This window comes from Bufo gargarizans, chromosome 2 (assembly GCF_014858855.1).
Source record: "Bufo gargarizans isolate SCDJY-AF-19 chromosome 2, ASM1485885v1, whole genome shotgun sequence".
NCBI lineage: Eukaryota > Metazoa > Chordata > Amphibia > Anura > Bufonidae > Bufo > Bufo gargarizans.
In genome coordinates this window covers 119,875,152-119,888,898 of record NC_058081.1, presented here as the reverse complement: position 1 = coordinate 119,888,898, position 13,747 = coordinate 119,875,152, and the positions used below count along the sequence as shown (strand labels likewise).

The 13,747-nt window shown below is 41.4% G+C and overlaps 1 protein-coding gene across 4 annotated transcripts in view; it reads left to right on the top strand.

The window, feature by feature from the left end:
- The window catches only part of MCTP2 (multiple C2 and transmembrane domain containing 2), a 167,087-nt gene that overhangs the window by 116,978 nt on the left and 36,362 nt on the right, over window positions 1-13,747 (top strand). For all 4 annotated transcript variants that reach the window (XM_044279440.1, XM_044279443.1, XM_044279442.1 and 1 more), the window contains exons 15-17: window positions 641-742; window positions 858-932; window positions 3,691-3,810. In XM_044279440.1, coding sequence (XP_044135375.1) covers window positions 641-742; window positions 858-932; window positions 3,691-3,810 — 297 coding nt within the window. The remainder of the gene's footprint in view (window positions 1-640; window positions 743-857; window positions 933-3,690; window positions 3,811-13,747) is intronic.

Sequence of the window (13,747 nt, the reverse complement as noted above, 5' to 3'; positions counted from 1 at the left end):
TGTAGTGCTCCAGCAGCCTGTAATGCCCCCGCCCTGTAGTGCTCCAGCAGCCTGTAATGCCCCCGCCCTGTAGTGATCCTGCAGCCTGTAATGCCCCCGCCTTGTAGTGCTCCAGTAGCCTGTAATGCCCCGTCCTGTAGTGCCACCATATATAAAAATATAAAAATAATCATCTGACTTCTGTTCTCCGCCTTGGTCCGCGATGCAGACCACAAGCCTTTTACGGCCTGTAGCCTGACTTGACTCGGTGCAGGCAGTCGCAATCGCATCAGGTCATCATGACCCGTTGTACTGTTCTACTGCCTCATAGGCTTCAGGCTTAGCAGACTGTGGCCCATGATGCTGAACTATGATAATAGGAACCACTGAGAACCGTCGCACCCATAGAGGCAGGTTGACCACCTCCTGAGGTGAGATGCTCATCTTGCCTTATGGCAGATGTGGCCCTGCTTAAAGCTTGATGAAGGATTTGCTTGTTTTTTTAGATATACATATACAACACATGGTTTAGTGCATTCCAAGCCTATAAATAAATCCTGAAATCATAGACTTGTAACATGTAATGCAAAACAAATGAATTTGAATACAGTATGTAGTCCTACACAGCGTTTATTTCTTTTATCATTTCTGTTATCTAAAGGTAAGAAATGGACATCAAGTGGCTTATTTGTTGAAGAACAAAGACTTATCCAGTGCCTCAAAAGGAATTATTCATCTAGAAATCGATTTCATTTTTAATCCAGTAAGTTGTGCGCTCTATATTGGCTGCTTGTTTGTGTAAACTGCAAGTAAAACAAGCAAGCTCACTGATCTAGTAGGCTCACATGTTATTTTATTTTTTTGTTATCTGTTTCCAGGTTAGAGCAAGTATAAGAACATTTAATCCCAAAGAAAAACGCTTTGTGGAAGATAACCCAAAGTTTTCAAAAAAGGTTTGTTTTCCGGGGATACTCTTCAATTCCATCTAATATATACCATAATTTGTTTAAATGAGCAAAGTAGAATCAAAATGTTCAGCTGTGTATAACCAGCAAGCTACCACTTTATTCTGCATTGATGGGCTTGTCATGGGGGCACACAGACCCAGACTGAAGTTCTTTTGACAACTAATAGGGCAAATAGTGCAGTTTTAGTAACAATTAACGTGTACCTAAATTTCTAAATAAAGTTTATTAACCCTTTTGCTACCAGCACAAACATGGTGCCTGCTCACATATGCAGCAGGAGTCATGGCTGGCAGGTCTCTGCTGTTTCAAACAGCAGAGACCTGCAGCTAATTAACCCGACTGGCAACAATGCCGATCGCCGTAATTAAAGGCTTTAGATACCGTGAGATAGCGGCATCTAAATGCGCAAAACCTCGGAATCTCACTCTTCCGGGAGTGTTACAGACATCCCCTGCGGGTTGCCGGTAATTGGTTTGAATGCGCTCAGCCTTGCTGAAGAGGCTGAGAACCTTCAAACTGCAATTCTTATTTTGGCTACTAGATGGAAGTCCAGTTTAGAAATATATAATTGTACAAAATGAAAAAAAAAATTTAAAAGATTATTTTGTAGGCTAAAATACGAGCTTCAAAATCATGACAAAAAATAACTTAAATTTATTAGTTAAAAAAAAATATAAGTGTAAATCACCCTTTTCAGATAAAAAATAAAATACCTAAATAACAAAATATATAAACCTTATGGGTATTACCATGACCGAAAATGCCCGTACTAGTAAAATAACAAAATATTTTTTCCAATACAGCGAATGGTGTAACGGAAAATAGGGTCAAAATGGCCCATTTGCCATTTTTTTTCTTTGATTCTCTTACCCCAAAAAATGTGATCAAAAAATTACACACTCCAAAATGGTATCGACTAAAAACTACAGATCGCCGCTGAAAAAATTATCCCCCACAGAGCTCAGTAGATATAACAGAAAAAAAAAGAAAAAGTTATGGGGTCAGAATATGGTGATGTAAAAAAAAATAATGTTTTTTTAAAGTTTGAAAATTTATATTTACACTATTTAGACATAAAAAAAACTAAACATATGTGATATCGTTGTAATTGTACTGACCCAGATAATGAAGGGCATGGGTCAGTTTTGCCGCAAACAGAATGTAAAACGGTGGTGGATTTGCGTATTATTTTTTTCCCTAATTATTATTATTTTGCATGGTCTATGCACTTTGCAATCCGTACTTCCTTACTGTGCTGTTATGGGAGTACGCATTCCCCTTCTGCCGCACTGAATGCTTTATAGACAGGGGCTTATAGCATCATGCTCTCCTGCCTGTACCAGCGCTGCTCTCCTAAAGTCTGGAATAGATATAGATGTGCCACACCAGGCTTTAGCAGAGGAGTGATGTGTTGGGCTCAGCTCCTGTCCTGTGACCACCCATTCTGCTTTGCGAAACCCTGCGCCATGCTTTAGCAGAGCTGAAGGCACAGGGCAGCACCTCCGCATAGCACATCGCTCCTCTTCCTGTGCCCACTGTGCTAAAGCCTGGCGTAGCATATCTATACCAGACTTAGACTTTTAATGGCTTATGAATAAAAACGCTAATTTCTTTTTAATGGTGCAAGGAATTCTTTAAAGATAGATAGACTTTTTAAGGGGTTTTCCAGTAAAAAAAAATATTTTTTTTTTAACAATTTCCTGCAGCATGGCCCCTGAAACAGAAGATTCATACTTGCCTGTTCCACAGCACTCCAGTCCTCTGCGCTGCCTCTTCTCTCTCCATCTTCCGGCTGGTTATATGGGCATGGTCACATGCACCACTGCAGCCAATGACTGGCTTCAGTGATGATCTGCTTATGGCCACCACCACTGAAGCCATTCATTGGGACCATGTCCATAGCCAGCCATGGAGAGAGCAGAGGCAGTGCAGACCACTGGAGTGGTGTGGAGCAGACAAGCATGCATCTTCTGTTTCAGGGGCCATGCTGCAGAAACTTGTTTAAATATAATTTTTACAGGAAAACCCCTTTATGTCATAGTTGATTACTATGTATTTAAAATTGTTGTCCCATTGAGACAACTGATCCCCTATCTACAGAATAGGGAATAAGTAACTGATAGGTGGGGGTCATACTGCTGGGGATCTCTCATCACAAGATCACGGGCCTGTACTCCCTGCTTGAATGGAGCGTTAGACACGGATGTGTGTCCGTCACTCCATTCAACTGAATGAGACTTCCGGAGATGGCCGAGTACATGAAGGCTGATATCTCTGGCAGCGAGCATGTGGGACCACCACTCTATTCAAACAGTGAGTAGCACGGCCCCCATTCTCATGAGTGGAGGGGGCCCCAGTAATCGGACCCTTGCCGATCACACACTTCTTACCTATCCAGTGGATAAGGGATAAGTTGTGGTAATGGGACAACCCCTTTAAGAAATATCAGTTGGACAAACATGCCTTAGAATGACCGTCATGTGTTTTGATATCCATACATACAACATATTCAGCCTATGACCAGTGACTTTGGCCTTGAACCAGGCTTTACGGAGGACGAAGCAATCCGGTCTGTGGACAGCAGATGTAATCTTTACGAACATGCTGCTAGTCTGATGTGTTTTATGACCGCTTTCTGTTGCCAATCACTTACCCTAAGAACATTTTGTATTATTATTTCCCCTGGTGTCTTAAAAGGAGCAACACATTTCTAGCTTTCTCATCCATTTATCCTTTCTACTAGATCTTATCAAGGAATGTTTACCGTGTCAAAAAAATCACTATGGCAATCTGGAACACAATGCGTTTCATTAAGAGCTGCTTTCAGTGGGAGTCTACGAAACGAAGTTTAATAGCATTTTTGGTAAGCTCAGTTTTTACTATTCTAGTTTATACAGTTTTCTTGGCATTCTTCTGGTCAACATGTTTTTATTTTGCCTGTGTTCTCAAACACTAACTTTTTTACGTTCTAAAATATTCATGCATGTATACTGGGCCTTCTGAATACCATGGCACTCACTTATTGTGTGAGAGCCAAACCTTTATTCATCCAATACCGGGAGACACAATTTGACTTGCATCACCCTTTCTTAAAGGGGTTGTCTCACCAAAGAAAATTGTGGAATAATGTTAAAAAAAAATAACAATTTGTCTCCCGATTATAAACATGTACTGTGCATGCTAGGGTTATATCGTGATATTGAATTTTCGATACCTAATCTATACTTTTCTCTGATATCGACCTTCGATACCGGGATTTGCCTTTTTTTGATACCAGGCTTCGCTATTGCGCAGTCTAGTATCAGAGAAAATGGAATGCGCTGCTCTCCGCGTGCTACATGTTCTCAACGGCACAAGGGAGAAGGAAGCAGTCTCTCCCCCCTGTGCCACTGCTGACACCAATGAGGAGAGAGGGGCGGGTGCACTGCGGCACCAATGAAAGTAAACGTTTAATACAAATCCAGGAGGCTGGTGCTGGCGGGGAGCTGCGATCAGCTGCAGTTAACCCTTCAGGTGCCGCACCTGCCTTCTGTATTAAATGTCAATTATCATTGGTGGCGCAGTGCGCTCTCTCCCCTCAACCCCCCCAGTATTAAAATCATTGGCGCAGTGCGCCCCTTTCCCCCCACCCCCCATTATCAAAGTCATTGGTGGCAGTGGCCAAAGGGTCACCTCCTCCTCATTAATGGTGCAGTGGCAGCTTCTGATCGGAGCCCCAGCAATGTAATCCTGGCGCTCCAATCGGTTACCGTGGCAGCCAGGATGCTACTGAAGCCCAGGCTTCCATGGTAAGCTCCCTGCTCCCGTGTGCACAAAGCACAGGGCAGCAGGAAGAGTGTGAGGTTCTAGTCACCCTAATAGAGCTCTATCGGGGTACATAGGGCAAGAGATTGAAAGATCCCAGGTTCTAGCCCCTAAGCGGGGAAATAGGTATTAAATAAAATGGAAAAACATAAATAAATATCAAGTATAAATCGCCACCTTTCCCAATTTTATATATAAACAATAAATAAACATATTACATATTGTCACGTCTGAAAAGTCCAAACTATTAAAATATTAAAAAAAATGTCCTGCGGTAAACGCCGTAATAGAAAAAATGTTTTTTTTTCCGCATGGTATCGAGTATCGTAATACTTCTTTATGGTATCGAAACCGAATCAAAATGTTGGTATCGAAACAACCCTAGTGCATGGCTACTGTCACATTAGCATTTTCAATTCCGCTATTGAGATCCATCATAGGGTCTCAATAGCGGAAGAAAACACTTCAGTTTTGTCCCAAAATGCATTCCGTTCCGTTTGGTTGTGTCCCCATCGCGGACTGAATAACACTGCAAGCAGCTTTTTTTTGTCTGCAATGTGGTGCAGAGCAAGAAGGATCTGTCCTAACACAATGTAAGTCAATGGGGACGGATCCGTTTTCTCTGACACAATAGAAAAAGAATCTGTCCCCCGTTGACTTTCAATAGTGTTCATGATGGATCAGTCTTAGTTATGTTGAAGATAATACAACCGTATCCGTTAATGACGGATGCAGGCGGTTGTATTATTGTAACAGAAGCATTTTTGCAGATCCATGACTGATTTGCAAAAAACGCTAGTGTGAAAGTAGCCTAAACTGTTCATATAGAATACAGTCTTGGCCTAGGGAATTACTCAGTAAGAAGACAGGACACAACAAAATAGTTGAAAAGATTATCCCATGAATAATGCTTGTTTAACCACGTCATTACCAGTGTGTTCCCCCACCCCTTTCCTTACCAGGCCAATTTTTCACTTTTACCAATGGGCTTATCTAGCTGCAAATTATTTCATCCCACAAGTATTATTTTTCCCAGGACACATTAGACCTTTCCTTTGTGAAACAAAACATTAGAAACTCCCCCCAAAGTGGATATTTTTTTTATATTGTTGACCCCTTAGGCCCCTTTCACACGGGTGACAATTCCGCGCGGGTGCAATGCGAGAGGTGAACGCATTGCACCAGCACTGAATCCAGATTCATTCACTTCAATGGGGCTGTTCAGATGAGCAGTGATATTCACGCATCACTTGTGCGTTGATTGAAAATTGCAGCATGTTCTATGTTCTGCGTTTTTCACGCAACGCAGCCCCATAGAAATGAATGGGTCTGCGTGAAAATCGCGAGCAAGTGCGGATGCGGTGCGATTTTTCACACATGGATGCTAGGAGATGATCGGGATGAGCAACCCCATTAAGGTCTAAAGTGTGTGTATATGTATGTGAATAAAGCACATGTCACTTTATGGAAGTGCCGCAGAATTCATATTTTTAGTATATATAATTAATATATATACATATACACACAGACAACAAATCCGTAAGTTGGTATATTTTGCACGTAGTCCGCTATACAATTGGTAAAACTAATACCTATATTTAATTTTTTTATGGAAGAAAAAGAGAGAAAATGTGTGTATGTATGTGTCTGTATGTAGTTGGTTATACTATTACTAAAACCAATAACTATAGCTATAACCTTTTTTGAATTTTTTATTTCTCTTTTTGAAGAATAAAAGTTGATTTAACCCTTTCATGTCCCAGTCAAAGCAGGAAGAGGTTAATTAACAGTGACCGCAGGATCACAGTTAACTTTATAGCCAGCAGGGGTCGTTCTTGCAAAAAGACTATATTAGCAGAGAGAGGCTTTGCTGGCTTCTTACTTTTCTTCACTGTGGATCTCTGTGACAGCCAGTCACAGCGATCACATATCTAGAGACCACTTTGGCTGGTCTCCGAAACCTTCACTGTGAGTGCAGCGCTCTAATTAAAGTGTGGTCATGGCGATCTGCAGTGCCATGGGGCTTTGGCATATTGTAATGTAAGACAATCGGGTTACCGTTAACAGCCTACCACCATAACTTATAAAGTCATGAGGTGGTAAGCAAGTTGTTTATGAGACTATTATAAAGAAATAAAACCCTTAAAGTGTGTGTGTGTTGGACCAAGGCTTATACTGCACACATCCTTTTAAATTGCTTTTATATAATTATGGCTCTCCATGCAGCACCTCCATTTAGATATCTAAAAATTATTTGATTAGTCCCAACAGAAAATACTTTGATAAAGCTCAGACCTTGGCATAGCACTTAAAGGGATTCTGTCACCAGATTTAACCCTATTAAGCTAGCTGACATTAGCGATGTGCTAATGTCAGCTAAACCTAACTAGTCTATTCCTACTTTTATCTTTGCCCCTGTTACGGCAGAAATCTAACTTTTAGAATATGCTAATTAGCCTCTAGGAGCTGCGAGCGCTGCCTGGCCCTGTCAATCAGGACTTTGAGGGAGGAGACAAAGGTGGGAGAACGGAGCCTCTAGGAGCGGGAACAAGGCTAATTAGCATATTATAAAAAGTTAGATTTCTGGTGTAACGGGGACATAGATAAAAGTAGGAATAGACTAGTTAGGTTTAGCTGACATTAGCACATCACGAATGTCAGCTAGCTTAATAGGGCTAAATCTGGTGACAGAAACCCTTTAAAGCTTAAGTTCTTTATAATTTCTCGCCCTTCAAATTCACGCTTCATGTAATGATGGAATGTACAGATCAGTACTCTGAGGTATAGATCCAGTAGGTGTGCCACTCAGAGGGACATCACACCAATGCATTTCATCGTTCTCACACTTTTTTCCCTTTTGTTTTGTGGAAAACGGCATTAGATATGGAATCATTGTCTGAAACCACCAGTGTATATATGTGTAGTCACTATAGAGGATAAAGTATACCATAATCCAATATTTCAGTTTTTTTTTAAAACCTATTATTTCATGGGAGACTTGTACTTACTAGAATTGCACTCGGCAGCTTCTGTGGTTGCACAGTATGTGGCTGGCTTTGGCTGTCAGAACTATTTTCATACTGAGATTTGTGATGTTTGTGGCTGTGCTGTCATCTAAAGACCTGGAACAGCTTGGAACAATTTAATGTTCTGTATCAAAGAACATGCATTGCAAGCAGAAAAGGGTGTGTTTGTGTATATGTGTGTGTATATGTACAGTATGTATGTATGTGTGTGTGTGTGTGTGTGTGTATGTATATATATATATATATATATATATATATATATATACACATACACACACACACACACACACACACACACACACCTATAGATATCCATATAGAATATATTACACTCATTGAAAAAAAATAATGCACCCAGATAGAAATGTCAGATTGTGGCATTGCCATGCAGATACTGGGTCTTACCACAAGAGGGTGAAAGTGCTTCCTACATCTGTCCTATAAAAAGGTTCTCAGAGGCTACTTTTAGGTAGTGTGCCTCTTGGTTGACTTTGAGAAGATGCACTGAAAATAGCATTGGACTTTCAGCCGGGTAATGTGCCCTGCCACACTGCAAAAAATGTTCTCTGGTTTGAGGAACAAGATAAAACGGTCAAGGTATTGCATGTCTTCCAAATTCCCCCTGTATCAATCTATTTGAACATCTATGGGATGTGCAGGAGCTACAAGTCTGAACCATGGAGGCTGCACCTCACAACTAAGTCAAATTAACCCCTTAGTGACCACACACATTATTATTTTTTTAAATCACATTTCAAGAGCTATAACCTTTTTGTTTTTTCATCAATGTACTTGTATGAGGTCTTATTTTTTGCAGGACAAGTTCTAGTTTTGAATGCACCATTTTGGGTACATATAATGATTGATTAATGCCAGCTGTTCAGCTAAAACCCCCTATGTTTACGTCAGTAAAAAGGCATATTAGTGGTCACTAAGGGGTTTTAAAGGATCTGCTGCTAACCTTTTGGTGCCAGATAGCCTACAACACCTTCTGAGGTCTTGTAAAGCCAGTGATTGGTGCGTGTACATGCAAAATCAGTGTATGTAGAGAGAGTATGTATACTGTATTCTAATGTTTATGTGTAGGGCAAGGTGATGCAGTCAGACAACATGTGACCTCGTGTCAGTGAGCTGCCATCCTGTGGGCTGTAGTGGTAGTGTGTGTGTGTCTTTTGCCATGGGGACATGTCCTGTATTGTATCATAGTTTTATTTCTGAATAGTTTTATGGAATTTTTTCATTTAACCCCTTCCTGTTTTGGTGATCTGAAGAAAAAGGACTACCATTTATCATTTCTGGCTAATTAAACATTGTCGCAGTTTGTGCTGTTCTAGGCTTTGTTTCTAAGCCATCATTTCTATTCCTCTCCCTGCCTGATCCTTGTGGGGTCTCTTCGGGCGGCGTGCTTACTCTATTGTCTGCCTGAACTTGGCAAACCGCAGGTCCCTTTTTATGGCCGTTTGACGTGGGCGTTTTCTGAGCAGAAGCCTGTAATTGTACCCACCACAGGTGACATTTACAAGTGCAGCTCTGTAATAATTTTAGCTGCCTGATCTGATCTGTTCATGAAATGAAACCCTTGTTGTGGTTTGGGGAGGGCTCCTGCCGCGTGTCTGGCCTATTGTCCAGGTTTTACACAGTGTGACTGCAGCTTGTTACATGCCTTTGGGCTTCTGACATTGGTAACTGAACTAGGCTGAACATTGGCCTAAAGGTGGCCATTTTACTTCTTTCCAAGGTACCAGCAAATACTTTTTTGAACATCTTTCACACTCGTTTTGTGTGCCACACCTGTTGATATGTTCTATCCTTTGCGAAACGGACATACAGATACGGAAAGCACACGGATCATCTAGGTGCCTTCCGCATTCTCATTCCTGCACATGGACAATATCTGTATTTTGCAGATCCATGATTCACATACCTCAAAACTAATACAAAAAAAATATTGTTATTAGGCTACTTTCACATCCATGGATCAGCAAAAACGCTTCCGTCATGATAATACAACCGTCTGCATCTATTATGAACGGATACGGTTGTATTTTCAATGGGGGACGGATCCGTTTTGTTTTGTGCCAGAGAATAACGCTGTTTGCAGCGTTATTCTGTCCGGACGGGAATGCAGCCAAAGGAACGGAAAGCATTCTGCTTATCTCCGGTACCTTCAGTTCAGTTTTATCCCCATTGACAATGGGGACAAAACTGAAGCGTTTTCTTCCGCTATTGAGATCCTATAACTGGTCTCAATAGCGGAAAGCGCAGAGTTAAAAGTAACCTTAAGTGTGTAATTTTTAACTTTCATTTAAATTTAGAAAAGTTAATATATTTTATATTCTATTAATTGGAGGCTCTTATTTATCAAACACTGTGATAAGCAGGGTGTTGTAGTGGTGCTAGATAATCAGTTCTCACCTCTCCTGTGTTCTGTCCTATCCTTATACCATTAAGGGTCCACTCACACGTCCGTAGAATGGGTCCAGATCCATTCCGCAATCATGCGGAACGGGTGCGGACCTATTCATTTTCAATGGGGCCGGAAAAGATGCGGACAGCACACAGTGTGATGTCCGCAATAGCATTTCCGGTCCGCGTCTCCGCCAAAAAATAGAGCATGTCCTATTCTTGTCTTTAGAATTAGAATAGGAATACTCTATAAGTGCCGGCGATGTGCAGCGTCAGGATTTTGCGGACCGCAAAACATTACGGACATCTGAACGGACTCAAACAGTGATAAGCAGGGTGTTGTAGTGGTGATAGATAATCCAGTTCTCACCTCTCCTGTGTTCTCTCCTGTCCATATAAAATATAGTGTTAGGCAGGGTGTTCTAGTGGTGATAATCAGTTGTCACCTCTCCTGTGTTTTCCCTGTCCTTATACCATTAACGGTGATAAGCAGGGTGTTCTAGTGGTGATGATAATGAGTTCTCACCTCTCCTTTGTTTTCCCTGTCCCTTATACTCAGTATCTTCATTCTGCTACAAAGCCCTTAGTTACAATGCCTGAAACTGTGCTGCACATGCTCAGTAGTGAAGACCTGAGGTGGAGGCTCACTACTGGGCATGCCTGCAGTCATCTCAGAACTGCTGGACAGCACAGGAAGACAGTATTAAAGGGGTTGTCCGGGAATAAGTAACTTTTCACAGGTGCCCACAGCCTGCCTCTGTTGTGCTGGCTCCCATGTGTCCTCCTTCCAGTCCCAGAGACGAGCATGATCATCTGATCCTCTGCACTGCTGAAGCCAGTCATTGGTTGCTGTGGAGCAGATGACCATACCCATGGACTGGAAGATGGATACACAGGAGCCAGAATATTCAGGGCCAGAGCTGCAGATTGCAGTGGAGGCAGGCTCCTGTGAAAAGTTACTTATTCCAGTTAGTAAATGGTAGTGCATTGCATGTTTACTTACAGGAATTGAAATTCCAGGATTTCAGAAACTGTATTCCAATAAATATGGATTAAGTAACATGATTGCTTACATGATAGTAAGAAAAAGCCTGATTATTACCATTTTGCTACTTACTACTATTATTACTAAATTATTAGCAGTTTATGAAGGAGCCAGAGTCTGTCAGAACTTTGCCTTACTGACTCCGCAGCCCTGATTTAGGCCTCTTCACACAAGCGTATTGAAGTCAGTGCGTATTCTGGCTCTGAATTGGGCACGGATTCCAGATCTTATACCATCAGTATTGTTATCTGTATTGCTTCATTATTTCATCAGGATTTATGTGTATTGCTTTCGCCCAGCATTTTTTATGCACTCCTATAGACTGTAATGGGCATATTTGGAAACAAAAACGCACAAAACTTGGACAAGCTGTGGATTTCAAATACTGACGAAAATTATATGCCCATGTGAATAGCTCTGTTTATTAACATTAGCAGCGGATTCTGGTACTTAAAATCCGGCCCATATACAGATTGCAAATTTGCTCATGTGAAAGAGGCCTTAGACTATAGGGAAGAATGTGAGTTCCTCTTGGATGCTGCCCTGTATTGCTAGAAATTCTTAAAATATGTATTCAGTGCAACTGCTTATAATGAAACTCCCCAAGAACGTACACTTGTGAATAAACCATATAGATATGAAATATTGTCATAATTTAAGGCCTCCAGGAGATGGCAGCAAACTCCCAGAAATGACTTTAGATTCTACACATGCATCTGAAACTTGTTAATTTTCATTTCATTTTTACTTGCTGTATACTTCATGATTTTTAGCAGGTTCCTAATCTTAAAAGCACTTCAGGATGTGCATGGATTTTACAGTGTTTCGGGGTTACCGGGGTGCTGCTGTCCTACAGCTATGTTAGTTTTTATTAGATGAGCGTGGGCACACAGATAGTATTATAAATTCTAAAGCAATATGTTCCAAAACTGTAGCATCCTGCAAGGTGTTCCTATACCTACACTGAACAATATTAAAATTTCTTTAGTGGAAGGTCATGCTTATAGGGTTAAAAAATACATATTTATAATTAAATACAGCGATGTTACCTACGGAATTTTTGTGATTGAACACAGTTTCCATAGGAATACTAGTTTCTGTACCTTACATAGCATAAGTGGCTTTTTGTGAGGAAACCCATACACTACTGGATTATTATTATACTGGCACAAAACAAAACTGTTGCCCCAAGATCAACCTATCTATCCAATTATACTTTGAATGTAAGTGATTAGAACATTAAAGAGAGAGGATAAGTTTATTGGGGGAAACTGCACTTTTGAAGGGAGGCTCTAGTATCCTGTTGGGCAGCCTCTAACCTAGATACAACATGAGATACGGTTGGGCGTGGAGGCATGCAGGTTACGTATAGGATCCTGCTCACTTACAGGTTGTTGAAGTTGTCATCCCAGCTCGTTCCATAAATACTCTATAGATCTGGTAACTGGGCAGGCCAAGGAAGTTCTAAAGAAAAGTTCAGCTCCCCTGTGTTGCTTCACCCAGACTTGTAGGTGAATGGAAAACCTGGAGTGGAGTAGGTGAGCATGCAAGATTAAGCGATCCGCCACTCTAGATTTTTGATAAAATCCTCAGACTTTGACGAGATAACACCATGTAGCACAACACTGCATGTCTTGTTTCAAACCCTTTGGTTCTTAATGATGGCCCCATCATTAAGAACCACAGGGTTTGAAATGCGTAGGAGAGACATGCAATGTTGTGCTACATCGTGTCATTTTATCTCTTCAATAAAGCCTGTGGATTTTAATGACAAAGCTAGAGTGCCGGATCGCTTAATCTTGCAAGGCCATGGAAGTGTTGCAATCTGGTGGAGACATTCCTGGGAAACCCTTTGGTGTGTGTGGGCGAGCGTTATCCTGCAGAAAAATGCCAGTTGGAAGCCCTACCATGAGAGACGACACATGTGGCTGCAGCACCTAGCGCTGAGCTGTTAGTGTCCCTTGTATCACTACTAGAGGTGACTGAATGATGGCTCCCCAGATCATCACACCAGCAGTTGGGGCACTATGTAGTTTCACAGCAGTCAGGATTGCAGTGTTCACTATGAGGCCTCAATACTCGAACCTGATTATTCTCGGATCCCAAACAGAACCTGGATTAGTCGCCAAAGACTATCTAGTTCCAGTCCATAGCAGTCCAGGTTTCTTGCTCACAACACCACTACCAAACAAAGGCTGGTTATCAATGGCAGAACATGTAATGGGTGCCACGACACCAAATGTTCTTCTGCTAAGGCTACTTTCACATACTGTATGTGATTTCCTTTCCGGTTTTGAGATCCAGCAGAGGATTCATTGACAATGGGGACAAAACTGTACAAACCGGAACGGAATGCATCAGAATGAATTCTGTTCCAGTTTGTTGCGTTCTATGACCAGACGCAAAACTGACACTAAAAACAGTGTAAGTCAATGGTGCCAGATCCGTTTTCACCATCTGTGTGTCTTCACGTAACCACTGCTCCCAACACCTCCTAACCGCTAAGTCAGATCAGCCTA